Below are 26,687 nucleotides of genomic sequence, written 5' to 3'. Positions count from 1 at the left end.
AGGGGGAGTTAGCTTGTTTGTTTGTTTTTTGCCTCTTCTAAGATGCTGAGCCTAGAAACCTGTTACCTGGATTCCTCAGGGACCAATGAACGAAGGGAGCCCGAGGGCGAAGGAGCGCTCTCTACGCTCTCTGGGAGTTGTAGTTCCCCAAAGGTCCTGTAAGCGCTCAATGGCCAGCTAGGAACTACGACTTCCACAATGCCGCGGGCCGCCCGCCCTGCCTCTCGCCCGTGCCTCGCGCTAGGCTTCCAGTACCGCCTCTCGGCAGCGGCGGCGGCGGCAGGGGGTACCATGGCAGACGACAGTTCCCCTGAAGAGCTGCCCAGTCCGCGGGGCTCCCCGGGCCGGGCGCCGCGGGTTCAGCGTGCGGTCGGGCCGGGCGGCGGCGGCGGCGGCGACGGCGGCGGCGGCAGCGGCAGCGGCTGCGGGGAGACCCCGCGGACGGCGGCGCTGGCGCTGCGCTTCGACAAGCCCATCAAGCAGGCCTTCTACAACACCGGGGCCGTGCTGTTCGTGTGCCTGTGCTGCGGCGCCGCCGTGCTCGTCTACTTTATCCTGGAGGCCTTCCTGCGGCCGCTGCTGTGGGCCGTGCTGTGCGGCACCTTCCTGCACCCCTTCAAGAGCTCGCTGACGCGGCTGGGCCGCCACTGGCTGCAGTGCCTTCACCGCGCGCACACGCCCATCGTGCTGGCCGCGCTGCTGCTGCCAATTTGCTTCGCAGACTACGGCGTGGAGGCCCTGGGCGAGCAGGCGCTGCGCCGCCGCCGCCTGTTGCTGCTGCTCGGCGCCGGCGGCCCGCTTCTCTACGGCCTCTACAGCCTGGGCAGCTACCTGGGCGTGCAGGTGCTGCTGGCGCACGCCGGCGCGTTCATCTGCCGCGGGCTGGACTACTTCAGCAGCCTGTGGGTAAGTGAGCCTCGGCCCGGGCCCTGGGCGGTCCCGGCGAGCGCGCAGTGCCCCTCACCACACCCGCAGCTCGCTGGGGTGCGATCCTGCCAACCCCTCCGCACGATGCAGGCGCGGCCAGAGGTCCAGACCTGCGCTGCAGGCAGTGTCCGTCTCAGCCTTCCTTCCCGTGCACCCTAGGAACTTGGCGCACTTCCTTCCAAAGTGAGGGCGGGTGTGGTTTGAAACAGTCTCCCCGTTCCCCGCCCCCGTCCTAACGGAACCACTTAGCGGGGCGTGTGCCCTGTGAGGAATCGCTGTTCCCCTTTGCAGGTAGGGGCTTCAGTGCATCGGCAGGTGGACATGAATTTACTTCTGGTCAGGGAGAGTGGGTGCTTCAGCATCTTACTTCTGCTCACGTGGGACTTTCCTGGAAGGGACCTTAGAGATCCTAGTCCAGCCTGTCATCCTACAGATAGGAGAGGTGACTTCTTACCAGGCTAGGGCTAGTTGGGCACAAAGAGGGCACTGGTTGACGCAAGTTTCTCAAGTCCTAGAGCAAATCTTTCTTAATAGTTCAGAGCTGCCTCTCAGTTCAGGTGATTTCAGTGTACTTTGTGCAAGGTACCTACCTGGTTGCTGAGCCTCGTGGGCCTCTTTCTCACCACAGTCTGTTCTTGGGAACTACTTAACGTTGTGCAGGGACTGCTGTGCAACATCTCCTCCCGCCTGGATTACTTAGGCAGACTGGGTGAAGGAAAGGTATATTTGTGATTCTTGCATCATCTGAGCTTATTCTTGGAAAATCACGGAGCTTGAGAGTTGGAAGGGATTTCAAGCATAATCTAGTGACACATTTCCTAACTCAGACCAGATTGTAGACCAGTTAATGATCCAAATATTTCACTGGGGGCTGTTAAAAACAAGTGGATGTTTAATGCATAAGAATGCTATTTCATCAATAAGCAGTACCATTTAAAAATAAATTTATTCACTTTTGTCAGTGTTCAATGCACCTTGATATCAAGTTGCAAAATAATTCCCTTTATCTGTCAAGCAAGGTTTTGACTTGCCTGAGGTTATTGCTAGAGTTGGTGATTGATTCCAGAACTGTCTGCTCTTGCTCTATCCATACAACCTCTCAGTTCAAGTTAAAAGTTGGTTGAGTATGTTGTTAGGTACTGGGCTTTGTGAGGGCTTTAAACGGAGTAAGGTGCAGGCTCTGTGTTCAAGGCACACATAATCATATGTGAGCATATTCTTATGGAGATGACAGACACACAGATAAATGTTCATTACCCACCAATTATGGGCCAGCAGGGTATTGCAAGGTATTGGGGAGCACCTCATCCATAATTTTGGGATGCTCCTTGTGTGTGTAACTGCTAGGTTATCAGACAGAATCCTTGGCCTCCAAGAGGCCTGGTTATTTCAGTTGTGGTAGGAGGGAGGGATGTGGAAGCACCCTGTTTCACCTCCTGAGGCTTGACAGATTGTCAGGTGAAAGTGATCCTACTCTTTCTTGCCTGCTTGCCTGGCGCTCTTCAGGAGAGGTTTCTGAGATCCGGAGAATGTGATGGTCCCAAAGTCGCTCAGACTTTGAACAAGCCCAGGCTTCACTTTATGGAGTCCCAGTTCCATGTTATTTCTCCTTTACCTGTTGTTTCACAGTTCAGTTAAGTGGACTGAATGCCTCTTACATAGAAGGCAGAGTACTATATGCTGTTAAGAAATATAAAGATTACTATAACTTGATTCCTATCCTCAAGAGATTCAATCTTGTCAAATTCAGACATATTTCCAGATTCTGCTAACATTTTTGACTGTTGATAATGCAGTTTACTGTAATTACTGTAGGCAAGACCAAGTAGCATATCTACCAAACTGTAGGAAATTAGGAAAGAAGGCCCTAGCATATATGAACACTGTATTTTCATAGTAAAGTAAGAATTGAATACAAGGGTTAATTGCCATGATTAGCAGAAACTGGGGCATTTCTGCCAGTCCCTCTCAGATAGTGGAAAGAGATGAGGAATTGAATAATTGTGGAAAAGTGCCTGCAGCTCCGTGTATAGAGCTATGAATATCTTTTTACTGAAGATAAACCCCCCTTCCTTGTATTTTATTTACGTACCCTTGAATGGGTTGTGGATGAGCAGAAGAGAAGGGCCAAGATTGATTAGGTTAGAAGAGGGGAAGGAAGGTCAAGCCAATTAATAATTTTGAAAAAGCTTGAAACTCAGCTGTTTGCCTAAAGCGATGGGGGCAAGGGAGGAAGGGGTAAAAAAACCCATTATAAAAGACACAGTATGAGTTAATTAGAAGTGAGTAGGGAGCCTAAAATGAGGTTGATCTGAGTTGGAGAGAAACTTGCGGCTGTGTTTTCTTGAAACAGTTCTTAGGAGTGGGTGGTTGGATGGAGGTGAGCTAAAAGTGTACCTGGGAAGCGGAGATGGGGAGTGCTCACTTCTCAGTCAGGAGTGCTGATTAAGGCCTGACAAGAAGTGAAAGGTCATGTGACTGGGCAGAGCGCCCTCTCTATAACTTTTCTATCATAGTTCACAGCTGGTTTGGTTTTGTGAGCCCAAGAAGGGCTGCCTGTCATAGAAAAAGAGTCTTTATGCTTTCTAAACAACCTGTAAATTGGAGCCTGCTGCTGCTGAGAGGTATGGCTGGGGGAGGTAGAGAGAAAAGTGAATTTAAGGAAATCTACATTTTGGAGAGCTGACAATTCATGCATTTAAGATCCAGCTTTTGAGCATCTACCATGTACTGGTAGGCGCTTTCATGTATGTGTGTTATTTCATTCTTACAACAGTCATGTGAAGTAGGAGGGAGGAATTTCACAGGTGAGATTTAGAGATTGATCTGTTCATTCTGTCAGTGAATGATACTCAACAGACCTATCAGCAGTTGAAGGCCCTTTGTCATCAAAACCTTCAACAAAGATTTTTAAAAGCTTTCCCCCAATACATTGTGTTTATTTATTTATAGTATAAATTGATTTTAGTTTTCAGGAAAAAAAATAGAAGAATATCAGGATTGGACTAACCACACATATTCCCCCAAAGGCCCCTGGATTCTAGTCATCTAGAAATCTTAGTCATCTCTCTTATCCTTGTATCTGTTATTTCCAAGTCCTATCCCGTTTTCCTTTGTAATGTCTTTACTACCTGTGTTTTCCTTTGTTACCAGTTTATCCTAACAGTTCAGGTCCTATTCACCTCACTTTGGGGTTCCTTCAGTCTCCTAGCTCTTTTCTGCTAATTCTCCATCCTGCTTGCAAGTGAAAGAGTAACCATCCATGATGTGAGCAATTTTTTAAAACGGTTTCAAATATATTAGAATGTTGTACTGACTTAGTGATTTCTAAACACTTAAAAAAAATCATCTGTTGCAGCAAACTCACATATAACTCAGTCCTTAGGGTCCTTGGCATCTTTCCTTGGTGTAGAGCTGTCAAGATAAATCTAAAAATCTAGCCTTCCTGCTCCACCATTTTTCTTTGCTGGGAGTGTTTTGGGTCTTCCTCTCTCCTTTAGTTCAGACTTGTTAGAACGTTTTGAAGACATTTACAGTTTTTGCAGTAGTAATAGATTTGTTTTCTCCATGGTCTCTGATCACATTGTTTCCATTTTACTTTATAAAGAAGCATGAAGTGGAAGGAACAGTGGCTGAAAAATAAGAGTGTAGGGCTTCCCTGGTGGCGCAGTGGTTGAGAGTCTGCCTGCCGATGCAGGGGACGCGGGTTCGTGCCCCGGTCCGGGAGGATCCCACATGCCGCGGAGCGGCTGGGCCCGTGAGCCATGGCCGCTGAGCCTGCGCGTCCGGAGCCTGTACTCCGCGGCGGGAGGGGCCGCAGCAGTGAGAGGCCCGCGTACCGCAAAAAAAAAAAAAAAAAAAAAAAAAAAAAAGATAAGAGTGTAAATTCTAAACTGAGCTCTGTTAGTAGCTTGCTTTGTGACCTTGGACAGACCAGGGCCCGTCTCTGGGCTACTCAGCTCTAGTTGCGTGAAGTGTGGGGATGATTTCTAAGGTTCCTGGATATTCAGTTTTACAGATCCCCAGAGTTTGGTAGTACTGCCAGCAAGGCTCTTGGGAAATGCACATTAGCCAGCCGGCCAGGCCTACTCCTGGGATGTTTTACTTGCCTGACAACAGTAAGGAGGAAAGTTTCCAGTACTTAGGTTCTTTCTCACTTAAAGACTTTGATTATAAAAGAGTCTTGACTCTTAAGTTGCCACACCATGAAGAGAACAAAGTTTTCAAATTAGAATAAAGGAGAATGAAGTTTTAAAGGAGAATGAAGTACCTGAAGCAGTAGCTGATTAGGGCTGTGGCTCCATAAGTTGGGAAGAAATCAGTAGTTTTATTCTCTCTGTAAAAGACTTAGGAAACTGTGCTGCAAAATCATGCAATAGAAGCAAGCCAAGTTGCTTTTCCAGTTAATACCCAGATGACAATAAATAAAACAAAGACATGGTCAACAGGGCAAAGTCTACTTATGTTTTATGCATTTAATATCTTATTTAATCAGAAAAGTATATGTGGTTAATAAGTCAAATGAAAGGAAAATGTGATTGTTTATTAGTTTGCTTTACTTGTAGTGCTAAATAAATGTTGACAGTTTTTATGGACAGTCTTTAGTATCTAGCACACATTGGTGCTTTAAAATGAGTATTGAATGTATATTTTGAAAAGCACAGACACATTGCTCTGAAGAACATAGTTTGGGAAAGTATACCTTCTTCTGTTTAAACTGTGGCTCATTGATTTATTCCTGGAAGAAAATTCATACTTGAACAGGTTTTCTCAGAGGCTAAACATATCTCTCAGAGAGAGACAGAAATAAAAAGCTCTCATAAAGGCACACTTATAGGAATCCATACTGGAAATTATGTATGAAATTTGAATGTACAAATCCTTAATTTCAGTAAAAGAATATTTAGCGATTTAAAATATTGACTCAAGTAAAAAAACATGCTTGTTATATATATAAAAAAATTTAAGCAGCATGTAAGTTTATATGGTAAAAGTGAATTGTCTCTTTTCTCTTCCCACCGTATAGATGTCACTGTTGTTAACTGTTTGGTGAATAGCCTTCTAAATTTATTTCTACACCTATGTGACTGTATAAAGTATAGGGGTTTTGTTTTTTAAAACAAAAATTATATATATATGTATAAAATTCTCTTTCTTTTATCATTGCTCTTTCATTATCATTGTATTGTGGATATCTTTCCTTGATAGTACTTTCAGATATACTTCTTTCATTTTAATAGTAGCGTAGTCTATAGTTTTTTTTTTCTGGATGCCTTTTAGAAAGTGTTCCTACCAAATTATTTTAGCACTGAATTTGTATTAGTATCTGATAAACATTTTTAAACATTGGTAACTGTAAAATCATAATGGTTTAATAGAAACTTTAAAGTGTTTTTATAAATGGCCATACTTTTTCAACCAGTAATATTCTGTGAATTTTTTCTGAGGAAACTCTTGAAAATACTGAAAAAAAAGTCAAAAGATTTTTTTTTAAGTAAAAGACATTTACTATTTATAAACATAATACTACTCTTAGAAGAAAATTCAATACTTGAAGAAAAGTGTAGAGATGCAACTTACCCCCTGAAATCCAACCATTCAGAGACAATATTTTTTAACATTGTGGTGAGTATATTTTCACCATTATAAATTTACATATGCATAAATTTACACTGTGTCATTGAATAAAGTTATTTATCACACTTTTGAAAGTCTGAATAATTATTTCATTTTTGGAGATCCATAATTTAAACAGTCTCCTATAAAATGACATTTAATTTGTTATATTTAATTTGTTTGTTTAATATTTTAAACTGCCACAGTGAACATTTTTATATCTGCACAGTGTGTAGTTCTTCTGTAAACCAAATTTGTAGAAGTGGAGTTGGGGAGTATATTTAATAAGTTGTTCTTTTAAACTGAAATGAGGTTGTCTGTGAGTTTCAGGTTTACTGGGTGAAAACACATACCTCTCTTTAGATCATGAGTTTCTTTGAAAAAATCTGAAGTATGCAGTCTCTCATTTTTTTCCTCTGCAAGTGATACTCATTCCTTATGAATACAGATAAGAAACAAAAACTTCTTGGAGACTGGTTGAAAAGTATCATAGGCTTAAAATCTGAAAGTATATCCTTCTGTGATCCTCTAGTTCAGCTTCTCACTGAGGGCACACTCTCCTACTTTGTCATGCCTGACTTCCAGTCAGCTTTTGCTCAGACTTTTAGCGATGGTAGCTCATTCCCTTTATAGACATCCACAGTTTATTAGAAAAATTTATTATATAAAGCTGAAATATGTTGCTTCCTAATTTCCACCTATTATTTCTGCCCTCAGAACCACAGAAAATTGTCTGTCCCTCTCTCAGATGACATTTCCCCAGCTATTTGAAGATAGCTATCAAATCTTATTTCCTTCTCTTTTCTAAGCTGAACAGGTTTTCCCCCCAGCTGTATCTGTATCTCCTATGTTGTGATTTCCATTTCCTTTCCCAGTCTGAATTTTATTGCCGATGTGGTTTGGTAGTGTAAGTCACTGAAACAATCACTTTCCCTGATGTATTGTACTTTTATTAATAGGCACTCATACCAGTTACATTTCTGACCAGCTATCCTCTTCCCATTCTATACTCGTATAGATGAGTTTTGAACCTAAAAGCAGAACTTTGCATTTCTCTCTATTAAATTTAATCTTATTTGATTAGCCCATTGTTCTAATTTCAGGATATCTTTTTGAATCATTTATATTGACTATTCCCAATTTTGTGTAATCTACAAGTTCGGCTAATATGCCTTCTAGTCTTTCACCTAAATTACTGACTACATGTTTAATAAGGCAGGGCTGATTACCCCTGTGTAGCCTACTGCTGAAGACCATCCGCTTGCTGAGGATCATTTTCTTTTTAAATTTCAGCAATTTGTAGTCCTCAAAATCAACTGTTTTTATTTTCCCTTGTGAATACTGGAGCAGCTTTTCCTCTTTATTTTTCTGGCACTACCTTTTATTCTCCTTATTGTTAAGAAAGCAGATTCTGGAGCCACGTTTCTGGGTTCTAATCCTGACTCTGTCACTTCTTTTTTTTTTCTTTTAAAAAAAAATAGTATTTATTTATGTTTTATTTTTTGGCTGCATCGGGTCTTAGTTGCAGCACGCGGGATCTTCGTTGTGGCATGCGGGATCTTTCGTTGTGGTGCACGGGCTTCTCTCTAGTTGTGGCGTGCAGGTTTTCTCTCTCTAGTTGAGGTGCGCGGGCTTAGTTGCCCTGCAGCATGTGGGATCTTAGTTCCCTGACCAGGGATTGAACCCATGTCCCCTGGAGGCAGGAGGACAGGGTTCTAGAAGAGAGACTTCTGGCTTATTTCTCTTCCATCTTTAAGATACTGATTGGGTGGTATCCTTTCGAAGCTTTTTGGCCTTGGCTGTCTTTCTACCTGGATTTTCCTCCCGTCTCGCTGCCTGTCCAAGGCTAAGTCTGCTGCCCCAAAGGCCTTGAACCCAACTTTCCCGACTCTGTCACTTTTTAGCTGTGTGACCTTGTGCAAGTCACTTCTCTGAAGTATCAGTTTCTTTCATCTCTAAAATGGGAGTGATAATGGTACTTTTTTCCTGGGGTTATGAGGATTAAATGAGTTCATGTGTTTAAAGTATTAGAACAAGGCAAAGTGTTACATAAGTGTACTGTTACTACACTCAGATTTTGTTCTGAGCTCTATCTCTGTCATATCTCAAATTCTCTAAATTCCCAGGGTTAAATTTGTATGGTCCTACAAGCTTGAACTTTTTGGAAGCAGCTGTAGTCTCACTTCCCATGTGCTCATATATCTGGGGCTTAAGATCTCTTTAATATTTCATCTTATTAGTTGCTTGAAGAAAAATATTTTAATATCCTTTTCATTATAAAAGAACTAGTGCTCATTAAAGGCAATTTGGAAAATATAGAGAAAAGGAAAAGGGAAAAACAAAATCTTATCACCTAAATACAACTTTTTAGTACATTTCCTCCCCCTCCTCCACCATACAGTAGATATACTCATGTCACATGTGTTTTTTTTTTTTTTTTTTTTGCGGTACACGGGCCTCTCACTGTTGTGGCCTCTCCCATTGAGGAGCACAGGCTCCGGACGCACAGGCTCAGCGGCCATGGCTCACAGGCCCAGCCGCCCTGCAGCATGTGGGATCTTCCCAGACCGGGGCACGAACCCATGTCCCCTGCATTGGCAGGTGGACTCTCAACCACTGCGCCACCAGGGAAGCCCCACATGTGTTTTTTTAATTTTGCTTTTTCCTTAATAATATCTTAGGAATGTTTTAAGTTATATAGTCTTTGTTTAAAGAAGCCTGTTTTAATGATTGCATAACATTTTACTGAGTGACTCATCCAGAGTTAACCACTTCCCAGTTATTGAACTTTTAGGTTATCAACTTTTCAGTGTTCTAAATTAGTCTATAATGAGCTTCTTTATTTTTAACCCTTTTTCAGAATTTATCATTATTTAGTAAGGTCCCAAAGCTGAATTCTCAGGTCTGAAGCTATAAACATTTTTAAGACCCGAAGAGTATTTTGAAGATATGATCAAAATAAAGTAGGAGGTAGTTTTTTTCTGGCTTTTGTAGTAACCATATCAGTTCCTCTTTCTTCATTCTCTGAATTACAGCATAAAGTCCTTTTTTTGTTTTAATTTGCCTATTTTTTTTTCAAGGTTCATGTTGTTTTAATAAATTCTTGGTGCTCACGTTTGTTCTAGGCTATGTATTCTTTCCATCTTTTGTGTATGTTCTGTTAAAATATGAGGTTATTAGAGAGTTTCTGTGTAGGATGCTTTGTGATTACTAGAGTCATTTAGTTTAACTGTAGGGAAAACTGAGGAGAGGGACCCTGGCTGTTTCTTCTGTTCTCAAGTCTCGCTGTTTCTTCCTCTGGTAATATTTTTTTCAGCTACACTTCTTCAACTGAGTATAACTGGACTCTAACCATCTGTTACCAAGATTATTTCAGCAGGGTCACACTTCAGCTGGCTGCCTTCTTTTTAGCTTTTAAAAAATTCTTTTCATAGTAACACCGGCTTGCGGGATCTTAGTTCCCTGACCAGGGATGGAACCTGGGGCCCTGGCAGTGGAAGCACGGAGTCCTACCCACTGTACCATCAGGGAATTCGCTCTTGTTTTTTCTTTTCTTTTGTAAATATTAATCTACAGAGAAAACTTTAAGAATTCCACAGGTGAAGGGCTTAATTTAAATCCATGGCTTAAAAATTGAATATTTTATCGTAAGTATCTTTATGCATATAATAGTTTTTGAACTTTAACATATCTTAAATTAAAACTATATTTATGTATTTTTTGTTAAAGATTTAAATAATATCACTGCATGGGATTTCAAACCTGTTTATTTCCAAGCTTGATTTATCTAAGCAGAGGAGGAAAACCTATGCACACTCCTTTTAGCACCACCAACCGTCATCTGTGTTGTATCCACAGCTCTTTTGCTATGTAGATGCTTGCAAGTTTTGTATAATTGTATGTTTATTGCATGTGTATATATTTTACAACTGTGTCTATATTTCATTTATTTAAGATCTGGACCTTGGTAGTTGGCTATGTGTTGACTGTTTCATTCAAGTGGAATGCAAGCACTGAACGCTACTTGAGAGCAGTTTCAATTCCTGTCTGGATTATATTGCTTTTTCATTTAGGTGGGTCCCTTTTTCTAAGAAAGTCTAGCTTAAGGTCAGCGGAGGCTGACCGTGTGAATCAAAGTGAATTTTTTGAAGTTTTATGTGTTGCGTTTAAAATTCTTCAAAATAATCCTTCAAAATATTCTGCCTTAATCTTTCATTAATCTTGAATGAAAATATTGTACTTTAAAATGTCTACTTTTAATTATATGGAATGTTCATTTTCAAAATGGTCTTTTAAAAATAAATATATCTTATAAAGTAGAGCACACTTGGACTTTCATGGCTGTTTCTGAGTGTCTTACTTAGGGAGGATATAGCTAAGCAGCCAAGGATGATAAGAAGTGCTCAAAAGCATGTGAGAGAAACTCTTAAGAGAACCAGAGATGTTTACTCTCCATAAGAGAAGGGCACTGGGGCTGCAGGGGTGGGGAGGAGGTAGAGGTGAGGAAGATACCAAATATGGAAGCCGGTTTCAGGTATTTGAAGGACTGTGAAAGAGTGGTTTAAACAGATCTCTGTAGCCATTTGGGAGAGATGTCAGAGCAACGAGCAGCTTCAGAGAGACAAGTCTCTGTTCAACATAAGGATGATCAGTGTCAGAGCTGCTCAGAGTAATGAGTTCCCCGTTATTTGAGACTCTTCACTGTTAGCTGAGTGGCTGCCAGGATGTTGTAGAGTGATTTTTCAGGAACTCATTTACCTCCAAGTCTTAACTATATGGAAACATCAAGTTCTAATTTTAAAACAAAATTCAGTAACCTAGAGCAGTAGGTAGCCTATTAGTAGTAGTTTCTAGAGCTACTTATTGTTAAAAATAAAATAAAAAACCAGAGTTGGTTGAAAGTATGTCTTTGCTTAGAGTCTGATATGGAACAAAGCATTACTCTCTAGCTCTGCTGACTTGGAATGCTAAAGGAGTTTCTCAACAAGATCCCCTAATGTCTGATGGGACTCATTTCGAATTTGGGGAAGGTAGAGTAGAGGAGGGAGGCAGGCAGGTATGTTCGTAAGGCTGTAGACCAGCTCAGGGAAATGCAAAGGCTTTTGATCCTTGGCCACTTGTTAGCGTTTTCACTCTGTACACTGAGGAGACATTAAAGCTTTTTGCCGTGCTCTTGTGGGCCATTCCACCCTTTCTTGAGAGGTAGAGTTCACACCCAGTGCTATTTCCGGGAAATCAAGTCAGGCACCATGACTTAAAGTTCTATGCCTGATGCAGGTCATTCGGGGGTTAAACAGGGGGTTTGATGGTCTTAAACACTGGATGTGCTTTAGAATGGACTTGATTCTTCAGGTGATACAAGCCTCTTAAAGGTAAGCTGGCACATACCCAATCCTTTAGACCAGGGCCTCTGAGAGCAGGGCTGGACTTCCTGAGAGGAGCCCTGAATTGAGGTTTCAGTTGCCTTTTAAAAAATTTTTTCCCTGTGAAACAATTTTGTTATTAACATATTTGCCAAATTGTTCTGTCAGTCTACTAAACTGAGTCTTTTAAAGACAAGTGCTAGATTTTTATTTCACTAAAAATGTTAATTCTTAATAATTTGCAGCATCCTTGGCTGGCTCATGGAGGATTCCAGTATTCCTGGTTATTGTTTTCCTGATGTCTGTGGGCACCCTCTATGAAAAACAGAATGGAAAAGAGTCTTCTGGTAAGAAATATGGCATTCTATTAATATTACTCTTAAGTATTTGGGAGAATAACTTTATTTATAAAACATACTATGATGAACTGCTTTAAATTGGTGGTATTTTCTGAACAGAAAATAAATTTCTTTAAAATATTTTAGATTGTTAGACCATTTCCACCCCCCTTTTTTGCATTTTTAATTGAGGTTTAATTCATATAACATAAAGTTAATCATTAACCTTTTTTTTTTTTTTTTTTTTTTTTTTTGTGGTACGCGGGCCTCTCACTGTTTGTGGCCTCTCCCGTTGCGGAGCACAGGCTCCGGACCCGCAGGCCCAGCGGCCATGGCTCACGGGCCCAGCCACTCTGCGGCATGTGGGATCCTCCCGGACCAGGGCATGAACCCGTGTCCCCTGCATCGGCAGGCGGACTCTCAACCACTGCGCCACCAGGGAAGCGCCCATTAACCATTTTAAAATGGCATTTAGTACATTCACAGTGTTGTGCAACCATTACTTCCATCTAGTTCCAAGACATCTTCATCACCCTAAAGGAAAACGCTGTGCCCATTAAGCAGCTACATAAAGTTAGGTTATTTATTTGAGATCTTTCTTTTTTCTTAATGAAGGTATTTATTGCTATAAACTGCCCTCTTAGAAGTGCTTTTGCATCCCATAGGTTTTTTTTTTTTTTTAAACCCCACATTTGTTTATTTATTTATTTTTGGCTGTGTTGGGTCTTCGTTTCTGTGCGAGGACTTTCGCTAGTTGTGGCAAGCGGGGGCCACTCTTCATCACGGTGCACGGGCCTCTCACTGTCGCGGCCTCTCTTGTTGCGGAGCACAGGCTCCAGACGCCCAGGCTCAGTAGTTGTGGCTCACGGGCCTAGTTGCTCCGCAGCATGTGGAATCTTCCCAGACCAGAGCTTGAACCCGTGTCCCCTGCATTAGCAGGTGGACTCCCAACCACTGTGCCACCAGGGAAGCCCCTTCCCATAGATTTTGATATGTTGTGTTTCCATTTTCTTTGGATCATATACTGTTTGATTTCTCTCTCTTTTTTTTTTTTTTTTTTTTTGCGGTACGCGGGCCTCTCACAGTTTGTGACCTCTCCCGTTGCGGAGCACAGGCTCCGGATGCGCAGGCTCAGCGGCCATGGCTCACGGGCCCAGCCGCTCCGCGGCATGTGGGATGTTCCCAGACTGGAGCACGAACCCGTGTCCCCTGCATCGGCAGGCGGACTCTCAACCACTGTGCCACCAGGGAAGCCCTGATTTCTCTTTTGATTTCTTCTTTGATACATTGGTTAATCAGAAGTATTTTGTTTAATTTCCATGTGTTGTGTCCCACCTAACAAACCATTGCCAAATACAAAGTCATGAGTATTTACCCCTGTAGATCTTGTATCCTGCAACTTTGCTGAATTTGTTTAATAGCTTTAATAGTTTCTGTGGCTTCTTTAGGATTTTGCATATATAAGATCATGTCTCTGCAAATGGAAATAGTTTTACTCCTTACTTTCTAATCTGGGTGCCTTTTATTTCTTATCTTGCCTGATTGCTCTGGCTGAAACTTCCACTACAATGTTGAATAAAGATTAATATTCTTTAAAAGATTATTTTTAAAAGATTATTTTAAAGATTATTCTTTAAAATAATCTTTTTTTTTTTTTTTTTGCGGTACGAGGGCCTCTCACTGTTGTGGCCTCTCCCACTGCGGAGCACAGGCTCCGGACGTGCAGGCTCAGCGGCCATGGCTCACAGGCCCAGCTGCTCCGGGGCATGTGGGACCTTCCCGGACCGGGGCACGAACCCGTGTCCCCTGCATCGGCAGGCGGACTCTCAACCACTGCGCCACCAGGGAAGCCCCATAATCTTTTTTTTAAAGATTGTTTTTGAGGTACCCTGGTTGCACGTGGCCTTTATCCAGAGCGCTTTGTTAAAGATACAGGTTTCTAATGAGTTCTATGGCGGTTGTGGTGGGGTGGGGTGCAGGGGCAGATATAGTCACTGTTCTGAGATCATCAGACTGGACTTCTAGTTAGTCAGCCATGTGGGAATGGCTGTGAGCAGAGAGGTAGGTTTGAACAGCACACAGTTTCCACAGTAATTGACATTTGTCCCTTGCTTCTTTCTGATAGTTATACATAAACTACAAGAGCAAATTACTAATTGCATCAGATTTTTTGGAGGAAAAAAAAAGTTCTCAAATACCAGTGTGTTACAGTTAAGTTAGAAAATAGAGAGAAACAAAAAGAAGAAAAGAAAAATCACTAAAAATCCCACTGCCCACAGATTATACCAAAATGTTAACTAATGACTTTTATGCCTTTGGGCTTTTTAAGACACAAGAAAACTGGATCATAGTGAAATTGTTTTGTAAACTGCATTTAAAATTTAATTATGTCACGAACGCCTTTCTATGTGCATGAATATACTTCTGCAATGTTATTTTTCACATCTCCTTTTCATGCTAATCACAAGGCTATTTGTGGCACTTCCATGTATGTGTATAGCTACGTTACAGAAGTTTTTTTAAATTAAGTTGCTGTTTGTTTATTATTTTATTTGGTAGATGAGTAGTGTCTGACAATTGTAAGACATCTTTTATTCATAAATATTTGTTTAGAATTTTATAATAACTATCTGAAACAAAGAAACTTTAATTACTTATTTCTCTGACAGTGGAAAATATGAACGATTTTATTATATTTTTCTGTCTGTCTAAGTTTTCTTTGCTGAGCCTCTCTTTCTGGTCACAGTCTGTTAGACTTTGTGGTTATATATTGAACCAGTAGAAGTAAACTTCCTGTTTTGGCAACTACTGTAGAAAGCTTGGTTTTCACTTGTTCCTCTGATTAGCTTTGTCTCTTTTTTTTCCCCTTTCCCCTAATAGTAGTGGTTCAGACAGCTCTGCTTATCCTTCACCCCTCACCCCAGGACAGTTTTCTCCTTTTTTTTTCTTCTGGCATTTCTCTCTCTCTCTCTTTTTTTATTTTTTCAATTGAGGTATATTTGACATGTATCATTATATTAGTTTCAGGTGTACAACATAATGGTTCCATGTTTGTATATATCACCACAATAAGTCTAGTTAACATCTGTCACCTTACATAGTTACCAAAAAACTTTCTTCTTGTGATGAGAACTCTTAAGACCTACTCTCTTAGCAACTTTCAAGTCTACAATAAAGTGTTACTAACAGTAGCCACCACGCTGCACATTACATCCCTGGGACTTGTTTATTTTATAACCAGAAGTTTGTGCCTTTGACTCCCTTCACTCATTTATCCCACCCCCACCACCAGTTCTGGCAGCCCCCTGTCTGTTCTCTGTATCTTTGAGCTGCTGTTTGTTTTAAGATTCCACATGTAAGTGAGATCATACAGTATTTGTCTTCCTCTGACCCCTTTTACTTAGCATAATACCCTTGAGGCCCACCATGTTGCTGCAAGTGACAAGACTTCATTCTTTTTTATGGCTGAATAATATTCCTGTGTGTGTGTGTGTGCGCGCACGCACGCATGTGTGTATATGTATGTATACACACACACACATACCACATTTTCTTTAAGCATCCGTCAGTGGACCCTTAGGGTGTTTCTGTATCTTGGCTCTTGTAAGTAATGCTACAGTGAACATGGGGGTACATATGTCTTTTCGAGTTAATGTTCTTATTTTCTTCAGATATATATCCTAAAGTGGAATTGGCTGGATCATATGGTAGTTCTATTTTTAATATTTTGAGGACAGTTTTGTCCTTTTGACTGCTTTTGTCCAGGGCTAAGTAAGTACTTTACTGCAAGTATATGAATAAAGTAGGTCTAAACCAGGGGTTTCACATGGTTTTTCTCTTGGGTATAAATTCTGGTCAGCTGGTGATGGCAGCCTAGGGAGCCATGAGGACAGGAGTTCTAAGACCAAGTATTGAGCTTGGGAAAAAAGACTGTGTTTGATTATTATCCCCCATAAGCCCAGGATAGTGGTGTGTTGGCTTGCAACCCAGATTTCTGGTATTTGTATTCCAGACTATTACAAGAAAGGAAGTCATAGAGACACAGAATAAATGTTGAGAGCAGATTTGGAAATGTTGGTTTTCCTTGTTTGGTTTACTCCTATTCCAGCCTACTTCAGAATGGGTTATTCTTGATTTAGAATCTTTTTATGGACTTCTAGTGTAGATAATCCTCATCATAAAATAAATTTGTTTAACCATTATTTTTCTAAATTTCTGAATATTTTTTTCCTGTTGCCCCTAGTACCTTTCAAGCCATATTGGGACAACCTTTCCCTTTTTTATAGTCAATTCCCTCCTGTAGATGTCACTGTAATATAGTTAGGCACGGGAATGCTTCAGTGTACTGCCATGGCAGTGTGTGCATTTATTCTTTCCTTGTCACCTCCACTGTCCCATTGTAGGACTGCTCTTGTATCGTAGTCACTTGTGTAGGCATCTTTCTCTGTGTCTTCTGAGCTTTGAATCTTTTGCTGTTTTACAATCTGTGGTTTGCTGGATTCACAGAATTAATCCTTTGGATGTCATCATACTTCAAAGCATGAATTTGTTTAGTTCCTAGATCCAGAAAACTCTTCTTATGGATCACTGCTGAGTTAGTTTCAGTGGTTCTTTCTGAACCCAGGGACCTTACTCAGTGTTTTTTTCTTAGACCTTAGGAACTCTTACTTGGTATTTCCGGGAACCTCAAGTTAATGTAGGGAAAAATGTTAAGTGTCTACCATGCTTTTAAGTGTACTATCTTTTTAAATCCACAAACAAAACATTCCCCCCACAACTTTGTAAAATAGATTTCTCTGTTTTGCAGGTGAAGACATTTAATAACAGGTTAACTGACTTGCCCACAATCCCACGGGTGACTGGTGGAGCTAAAATTTAAGCCTATGTCCTTGACTCTAACCTATGCCCAGTGTTCTTTCCTTTCACCAGGCTCTTTGACAAGCATCAGCCATCCTGAAAAAGTATCGACTGCTGATCCGTCTTTTTTTTAAAAATAAATTTATTTTATTATTTTATTTTATTTATTGTTTCTGGCTGTGCTGGGTCTTTGTTGCTGCACGCGGGCTTTTTCTAGTTGCGGCGAGCAGGGGCTACTACTCTTTGTTGCGGTGTGCGGGCTTCTCACTGCGGTGGCTTCTCTTGTTGCGGAGCACGGGCTCTAGGCATGCGGACTTCAGTAGTTGTGGCTCGTGGGCTCTAGAGCGCAGGCTCAGTAGTTGTGGCTCACATGCTTAACTGCTCTGCAGCATGCGGGATCTTCCCGGACCAGGGATCGAACCCGTGTCCCCTGCACTGGCAGGCAGATTCTTAACCCCTGCGCCACCAGGGAAGCCCTGCGGATCCGTCTTGCACTCAGTTGTAGTTGTCAGCTCCTTTAGTCTTCATGTTGGCCCCGGTGGCTTACCACAAGCACAGCACCCAGCTTCTCTGCCTCCCGGGCCCCAGAAGTCTTACTTGGCAGAAACCTGGAATCTAGCTTTGGTGTGTTCCCTGGGCCTGTGAGAAAGGAACATAAGCATTGTTGTTCTCCCCTATGCGTGAGGCCTTGTAGGACTCTTAAAACATGCTATCTCATTTAATTTTCATAGTATACCAGTGAGATTAGTATTATACTTGTTTTACAGATGAAGGAACTTAGGCTCAGAGAGCCATTTATTGTGAGTATGAGAAGTGCTTCTTCAAAAGCTAGGCAAACAAGTGTCAGATGTATCTTTCATAGCCAGGACACCCATGATGAGTAGTACAGGCAATTACACCTGGGCCTGATCCTCTTAACATTGGTAATTGTTTATGAGTGACCAGAAATATCTTGGTGAGGAAGGCTTCATTTTGTCTTAATTGTTTGGGATAGCATGTGATATGAATGAACAAGTTTGGTCCAGTTAAGCCCAAATTGGAGGAAGAAAAAGTGCGAAGTAAATTTCTTACTGCTTGTCTGTCATTCCCCAGTTCTGCCACTGTCAGTTAAATAGACCTAGAGAAACTCCTAGTGGTCCATATCCAAACCCCTGTTACTGACCAGTAGTACAGTGAAGTGATACTAGAAGCTGTTGAGGAGGAGATGTATTTTCCACATTAGTAATGGAAACAGAAGCCTTCTTCAAAGGGAACTTTACATGCTGGGGAGATTTTACTTGATATAAAGGGCCTCCTTCCAATAAGCATCTTTGGGTGTGTTCCTGGTAACTTCAACTGTCCCTGTGAAAGAGAACAAAGTAGATCAAGTATCTCCTTATTTAGACTGGCTTCAAAATATGTTTCCCTCTATTATTAAAAAAAATTATTCTGCCCATTGTCGATTTAGCCATATCAACAGATATTATCTGAACATGTGATCTATTTCTTATACCAGAGTATGAGTTTCTGTCCCCTGGTGCTAGGCTGCTAATGTCAGTGGTCTGCTTATTTGGACTTGTGTGGATTCCTGCTGTTTGGCCCTCCAGTAAAATACTGGCCCGGGCTTCCCTGGTGGCGCAGTGGTTGAGAGTCTGCCTGCCAATGCAGGGGACACGGGTTCGTGCCCCGGTCCGGGAACATCCCACATGCCGCGGAGCGGCTGGGCCTGTGAGCCATGGCCGCTGAGCCTGCGCGTCCAGAGCCTGTGCTCCGCAACGGGAGAGGCCACAACAGTGAGAGGCCCGCGTACTGCAAAAAAAAAAAAAAAATACTGGCCCTTTCCCTGGGTAGATTGACTCTTGAAACCTTGGATGCTCTTTCCTTTCTTTGTTTATAGTTCTTGGGTCCCAAGATTATGTTCCCTTGTCTATGTGCCTATTTTTAGCTGGGGCTTTTTTCCCAGTACCATGAGTCTGCCTGGATTCCGGGTCCTGGCATTCTTCTGTCTAGTTTATCATCTCTCTGCCCAAACCCTTGGGGTTTTTGAAGTGCAGAGAGATATCACTAGACAAAAGTCATTCAAGTACATATCTGTTTGATGAGTAAGAGCAGTTGTCAAATCTTATATCCATAATTTTCAGATACTCTGTTGATTTTTTCTGTGTGCTATTCCTTTCGTTCCTTTGTGAAGTTTCAGGCATTCTAAAAATTTGCTGAATCACTTGTGTATTAACTAGGATGATAATTGCATAGTTTGCATTGATTTAGCTAAGATTTATTAAATATTTATTGTATATTTTAGTGATATCAGCAAGTTGGAGAAAGTTTTTAAACCGTAGTTGTGAAGATTTAATCTGTTGTTCTTAACTTTTCCTCAAGTCTTTCAGTGATGACTGTATGTAAGATGTTTTGCATAGCTCTGAGGGGAGATCTAAAAATGTAAGGATAAGACTTAGGGAAATGGCTGTAATACAGAGCAGGGAGGGGATGAGAGGTACAGGCAAATACTGTAGGAGTGCTAGTGGCTTGTGCTTATAGTTTATCCTGTCAAAGCCAACAGTTTTGATAAAGATGATGGTGATAATAATATCATTTATTGAGCTAACTTCTGTTGAGTCCTACACAGCAGGCATTGTTCTAAGCATTTTATATGTATTGTTTCACTTAATTCTCACGTGAGATAGGAATTTCTCTATGCTGCATTTTACACTTGAGGAGACTAAGGCATCTAGATCCTAAGTACCCTGCCTGTGGTCATCCAACTAGTAAGAAATAGACCTGAGATTTGAACCTGGGCATTCTTGTTTCCTCACCTGTGATTCCAACCACTGAATTGTACTGCCCCTGTGCATAGTAAATATGAGCACAGGTCCCATTCTCTCTGGTCCCATTCTCCCTCTGTATCCTCCTGTCTCTCCACTCTTACCATTGTACCCTGTGTTTCATCCTTATTCAACTTCCTAGAGTTCTTTGAACAGCACGCTCTGCTTTTTCTTGCCTTTGTGTCTTTGCACCTGCTTTTTTGTCTTTCTGGAAAACTTTTCTACCTCTGTCCTCTAAGATACCAGCCCCTTCCTTTCTCCCCAAGCTAAACTTGTTCTGTCTTGTTTATCTGACTAACTTGCTTCAATGGATTTAAAGGATGGCATCTTTTACCATCCTTGTCAGATAGCCCCTTTGGAAACTCATCTCTGTTCTCCCAGGCATGGGTTAGGTTTCTATCCTCGGTGTTCCCCAAATATTATACACTTATATCTACATTAGCTCTTAACATACTGAATCATAACTGATAGTTTAAGTATTAGACTGAGCTTGAGACTAGGGTCTTAACTTAGTCTCTCATCCCAGCACCATAGCCTAGTCACCTGTTTGATGAATGAATGAATGCTCAGTGGGAGTTTAGAAGTATAAGCCAAAATGCAGCCAAACTGAAAGCCCGTATTTGAGGAGCTATAAAATGATCTTGTTATTTTGGAGCTACCTAACCATCAGGGGACTTCTTTCTCTGACTCTCTCAAGGATAAGTTACCACTTCATTAAATTACTTGTGAAGAGGTAGGTTTAGTAATTGAGGACCCTGAACTAGTCTTTACTCTTATATGAGAGAATACTTTGTTTCTTTGAGTTTTGATTGGAAGTCTCCCCCTTCCCCACCTTACTGTGCTGTCCCAGGCCATTAGTCATTAGGTGTTCCTAACCTTTTCTCTTGAGTGGAACCCAAGAAATCTCCTGTGGGCACACAGGAACCTAAGACCTCTCTGGTCTCTGGTGTAATCAGTTTGTGTTTAAATTTCTATTTGGAAGTCTAAAAAGAACTTTAGTATACCCCAAATCTTCATCCATTTCCCCTACATGTTCTCTGTCTGATCATAATCTGGAAACTTGGGGGTCATTGTTGAACTGTTTATTGTTTTGTCACCAAGTCTGGTCCACTTTGACTACTCCATGTCTCTTAAATGCAGCGGCTTTCCCAACATCTTTCCTGTTAACCACTGAAGACCATGCTGTCATCAAGCCTTGCCTGTAATACTGCAATAACTTATCTCCCTCTACCTACTCTTGGTCTTCTCTAATCTGTTCTTGACCAAACAGTAGGAATGATCTTTTTATATCTCAAAACTGATTATTTATTTACAGAGTGGGGAGATGTGGTCATAAAAGGGCAACATGAGAGATCTTTGCAGTGATGAAACTGTTCTGTATCTTGTATCCATGCTGATACTCTGATTGTGGTAGCGTACTGCAGTTTTGAAAGATATTACCATTGAGGGGTAGTGGGGACAGTTTGTACACAGGATTTCTCTGTATTATTTCTTACAACTGCATGTGATGTTACAATTATCTTAATAACATTTCAGTAAAAAAAATTATTATCCTATTTAAGACTCTTCAGTGCTTTCCTACTCCTTTTGGGATAAAGACTAAAGTCCTTAGTATGGTCTTCTGCAACTTGCATCATCTGGCTTACCATCTCCAGCCTTGTTTATTTGATACCAGTTTCCTATTGTGTTCCAAACACACTGACCTTTTACTGTCTTTAACATGCCAGTTTCTTCACTTACAGCCTTCCTATTTGCTTCCATCATCCAAAATATTATTACTTACCTTCCTTTGGTTAATTCCTCCTCATTCTTTGTATGTCAGCTTCATTTTTACTTCTTTTTTTTTTTTAAAGAATCATTTGGGAAACTTTTTGTTTTTTTAATAAAACCCCATTTTATTTATTTATTTATTTATGGCCACTCCTCATGGCATGTGGCATCTTAGTTCCCTGACCAGGGATCGAACCCACGCCCCCTGCATTGGAAGGGTGGTGTCTTAACCATTGGACTGCCCAGGAAGTCCCCATTTTTACTTCTTTTTTTTTTTTTTTTTTTTTTTTTTTTTGCAGTACCTGGGTCTCTCACTGTTGTGGCCCCTCCCGCTGCGGAGCACAGGCCCCGGACGTGCAGGCTCAGCGGCCATGGCTCACGGGCCCAGCCGCTCCGCGGCATGTGGGATGTTCCCGGACCGGGGCATGAACCCGCGTCCCCTGCATTGGCAGGCGGACTCTCAACCACTGCGCCACCAGGGAAGCCCCCCATTTTTACTTCTTAAAGAGAAGCCTTTCCTGATTTTCCAGACTAAATCAGATTTCTTCTGTTAGGAGCTGATAAAATACCCAGTATTTTTCCTTTATAGCAATCATCACAATTTGTATACATTCGTTTATCTGTGTGGTTCTTTAATTTGTATCTGTCTCTTCCAGTCAGCTCCATGGGGGCAGGGTCTGTGTTTTTATCCCCAGCATTCAGTACAGTGAGTAATGGAAACATGTAAGACTTGAAAGACACTGTGTTTTTCTGCCAGCCCTTGTTCTCTTACTGGCATCAAAAAAGCACCTTAGATACCTAGGCCAGGAGAATAGGTTCCAATCCAGATATCTAGCTTATGCTCTCTTCCCAGATCATGAGTTTGAGTTTCTCTTGGCTTGCCTAAAAATTAAACCTCTTTCAGGTTACAGAGGCATTTATTAGAGGAGGGATAGGATATGATTGAGCAAGATGAGCGTGCTTGATCCTGATGGCTGAGGCTACCAAAGAGCCATCTCAGACCCCTGGCCTGCTTACCTCTAGGAGATGGCCAGCCTTGAATTTGTTGGGTGTGCAGAGATTATCTGAAGCTGTAATTCATTGACCTTCTGAAGGTCATGGCTCTTTTCATTGGCTTGGCAGAGCTTTATGTTGTCACATTGAATATTGGCCTACCCAAAGGTCCCAGCTGCATGAGTGTGGGTGCACGTATGATCTGGTGACTGAGAACACTCAGCGTTCTCAGTTGGACAGTGGAATCCATGCCAGCTAGTCTAAATAGAAAGAGGTATTGGTTAGCATAAAGAATTTGTACATACAGAATTTTTGGAAGGACCAGACAGTTAAGCTTGGATCTGACATGCAGAACCAATGCAACCAGGAGAAATGCTCAACGACACCAAAGGACTGTTTGAGCAGAAGTGCCACAGCTGCTGCTGCTTGCCACAAAGTTGGAGATCATACAGCAGAACCTCTGGAACTTCTGCTAAGTACCTGCAGAAAAACCATATGACTGTATTTGACATTTGACATGAGAGCTTCCAAATTACAGTGAGTCACTTAGGGCTTCTAAGTCTTCCCAGGCATGCCTGCACAAGTGTTCTGCTGTATCACATGTGGAACTGTAGCTGCAAAGGAGTCCAAGAAATACAATCCTTAGCTTTCCAGTCTCTAGGGCACAAGAAAGCACACTAGAATGAGGTGTTGTGTGAGCTAGTCTGTGTTGTTTGCCATAGCAAATTAAAGGCTGACCATTATAGATAGACCTCATTGACCAGTGTATGTTTTTTTTGAATCTCGTGCAAATGGTTAAACTTGGTTTACTACCTATTCGGAACTTAACATGAGAACCTGTAACGTGAAACAGGGTAGTGACGATCTTTTAGATTTTCAAGCGGTGGATTTCACCTGTGCTGAATTATGTACTTTATAGATAGTCAGTTGACCCTTGAACCATGTCAGGGTTAGGGGCACTGACTCCCTCATGCAGTCAAAAATCTGTGAGCTCCTGTCTCTGCCTCAGAAACAAAGGAATTGATAAATAACTCAGCCAAGGGCAGGAAGCTGAAACAGTTTGGGTAGAATCAGAATTCAAATCCTAGTTCTTTTGATTCCACATGTTGTGATCTCTCATCGAACAACAACTTTTCCCCACACTTAGTTAATTTAAAGATCTGTAAAATGAAAATACAGATACCATATTTATTGAAAAAAATCTGCGTATAAGTGGACCTGCACGGTTCAAACCCGTGTTGGTCAAGGATCAACTGTATATGGTTTTGCATGATACCCATACATTTGCATATTCACTCATGGAATGTTGTTATTGAGAGCAAGTATGGGCTGTTCCATGCTGTGCTAGGAGCTAGTAATACAAAGGAAAGTAAGTCTGCATTCAAGAAGCTCACAGACTTGGTGTGGCAGTGTATTTCAACAGAGATGTGCAGTAAAATTAACCTGTGAAGTAAAAAAAATATAAGCGTGGCACTCCACGTTTATATATCTACTATCTGCCCCATGCACCAGCATCAAGTTCCCAAATGAGAGAGATACATAGAGAGTCCAGGAACCTGCATTTTTAGAAGACTTTCCTGTTGCTTTTCTTTTTTTCTTTTTTCTTTTTATTGGAGTATAGTTGATTTACAATGTTGCATTAGTTTCAGGTGTACAGCAAAGTGAATCAGTTATACATGTATCCACTCTTCTTTAGGTCATTACAGAGTATTGAGTAGAGATCCCTGCGCTGTACAGTAGCCTGTTGATTCTTAAGCATTCTCCCTTGGCGAAGAACCACTGGTCTGGTGGGTCAGTAATAACCATTTTGTTTTATTGCTGTTCAAAACTTAGGAGTATGTTTCAGTTTGAGGTTATTTCCCATTTTGTCCATTGCCTTTAAAAAGTTTAAAAAATGCATGCTTGTTTTACAGGAGCGGAGTTACCAGGGCAAGTTATCTCCATGGCCGCTTCTACTCTAGCAACCTTGGCCATCTCCATCACAGGGTATGAATCGAGCACTGAGGACCAGCCCTCTACCCAGCCTGCAGGTGACTGACGTTGTGAAGGAGTGCCTTCAAAATATTCTGGAAAATGAAATCTATGTAGAATATAAAATTAAGAAAGACACTAGCACCACAAAATGCTACTTACTGGTCCTTCATTTTTCTCTCTGGTTCTTATTTTTACACTTTTTTCCTTCTCATCTTTGTTCTCATATATCACTTTTTTCATACATTTAATTATTTATCTTCTTAGGTTTCTTACCTTGATTCTTCATTCTTTCCTTTTTTTTAAAGTGCTTTTCTTATTTTTCTCTTGTTACTCTCTCTCACTTTCCTTCCGTGTTATTTTCCTTTTCTTAGTGTCCTATTTACCTTTGTCCATATTTTCTCCTACTTAGTCCTTTTATTTTCTATTTCTTCTGCAACTGTCAGTTCTCCGTTGTTCTATTTTGCTCTGACTCTTTATGTTGCTTTTTTGTTTTTGTTCCCTTTCTCCAGCTCTTTCTTTTGTTTTTTATTTTCCATCTTCCAGTCATTCATTTCCCTGGCATTTCTTGCTTTTCTTCTCAGAGTTTGCTTTGCATGCCTCATGCTGTTAGTATATTGACTGTTTCCCTTAAAACAGAGCCCTCTGGTTGTTCTGCATGCAAAGCTCCTGTAAGATCCAGCTGGTAGGTCACTGTACTTGCACAGGGTTCAGGAATGTAAAAGGCCTTCCCTGTCTGTGCCAAGAGGTCCATTAGTGCCAGAGGTTGGGGAGTTAAGGAATGTTTTTCATGAGCTATTTTTGAAGAATGGACTTCAGAGAAGTCTTGAAAGAAGGGATTGGCTAAGAAAAAGGCATTTGGGGTAGTAGGAAAATGTTATTTTTCTTGCACATCGAATCATGTTTTCAAAGTGGAAAGGGGATGATGTTTTAGTTATGGACTTACTGTTCTTCTAAATATCTGCCACATCCACCAACGTGAAGTTTCCAAATTAGGAAGATATTCAGAGAGTAGAGTCAAACAGAAGCATATTATAATTAGCTTGCGCTTTAGCCCCAAACCTCAGGGTAGAATGTTTGTTCTGGTGAGGTGGGCTGACTTACCATGGTGCTAGTTAGACATCAGTAGTAAAAATGTACTCACAACTAATCATTTAACATTAAAAAGAAACACTAAGGAAATTATGACATAACGCTCAGAAGGCTACTGTGTGGTTACTTATGAAAATTATGAAATAACAGGGAAGGCATTGTTAGAACAAATATTTAGTGAGTACGTTCCATATATCAGGTACTATTGTGTGTGCTAGGAAATCATTGGAGGGGAGCGCAAGATAGACAAGGTCTTAGCTCTCCTGGAGCTGACATTCAACTGAAGGGAGAAAGTGGGAAATGTCATAAGTGGAATGTGATACAGCTATGTAAAATATGTAAAGACAATGGGGCAAATAGGGCGTTGAGATTAGGAGTGTTCATGTTTTTTTTTTTTACCTAGACTTTAAGAAATATGGTATACTTTTATCATTAACTTTTTTTATGGAAGGCAAAATGCAGGTTTTAGGATCTTATGCATTTCCATCATCATGGTATATTCTGAGTAACAGTGAAATGTAATAGTAGTTGCGTTGTTAGAAAACAGTGAGTGCCTCGTGAAATAATTGAGTGTGATATCCCGTATTTGAAAATTCCTCATCCCCAGCAGTCTGTCATTTTTCATATCTAATTCTAAGAGAAAGATACACTACAAATCCCTGGCTGGTTCTTGTAAGAGCAGTTGGCTCCATTCAGGTAAAATGATGCTGAAAAGCCATATTGTTTCAGAAATATACATAAATACATCTACTATAAAGTTAAAAGAGGAAGAATTTTTAAATAAAGAATTCTGTATGTTAAAATTTGTTGCTTTATATGGTTTGGGTAATTTTCATGGGCTAATTATAATTCTCAGTTACTTTGTCATGTGTTTTTCTTCAGTTTTTTGTCTAAATGATATATATATAAATATAAATGATATATATGTCATAAAAAAACTTGAACAATGTTAAGTGTAT

At 41.0% G+C, this 26,687-nt stretch overlaps 1 protein-coding gene across 3 annotated transcripts in view; it reads left to right on the top strand.

The window, feature by feature from the left end:
• Nucleotides 1-291: 291 nt before the first annotated feature.
• The window catches only part of TMEM245 (transmembrane protein 245), a gene marked incomplete at both ends in the record, with an annotated part of 97,860 nt that continues 71,464 nt past the window's right edge, over nt 292-26,687 (top strand). For all 3 annotated transcript variants that reach the window (XM_079705830.1, XM_079705828.1, XM_079705829.1), the window contains 4 exons: nt 292-906; nt 10,499-10,616; nt 12,152-12,253; nt 24,579-24,695. In XM_079705830.1, the coding sequence (XP_079561956.1) occupies nt 292-906; nt 10,499-10,616; nt 12,152-12,253; nt 24,579-24,695 (952 nt within the window). The remainder of the gene's footprint in view (nt 907-10,498; nt 10,617-12,151; nt 12,254-24,578; nt 24,696-26,687) is intronic.

This window comes from Hyperoodon ampullatus, assembly GCF_949752795.1.
Source record: "Hyperoodon ampullatus genome assembly, chromosome: 6".
Taxonomy (NCBI): domain Eukaryota; kingdom Metazoa; phylum Chordata; class Mammalia; order Artiodactyla; family Ziphiidae; genus Hyperoodon; species Hyperoodon ampullatus.
Note: the sequence above shows the minus strand (reverse complement) of the source record. Positions and strands in the feature narration are given on the sequence as shown.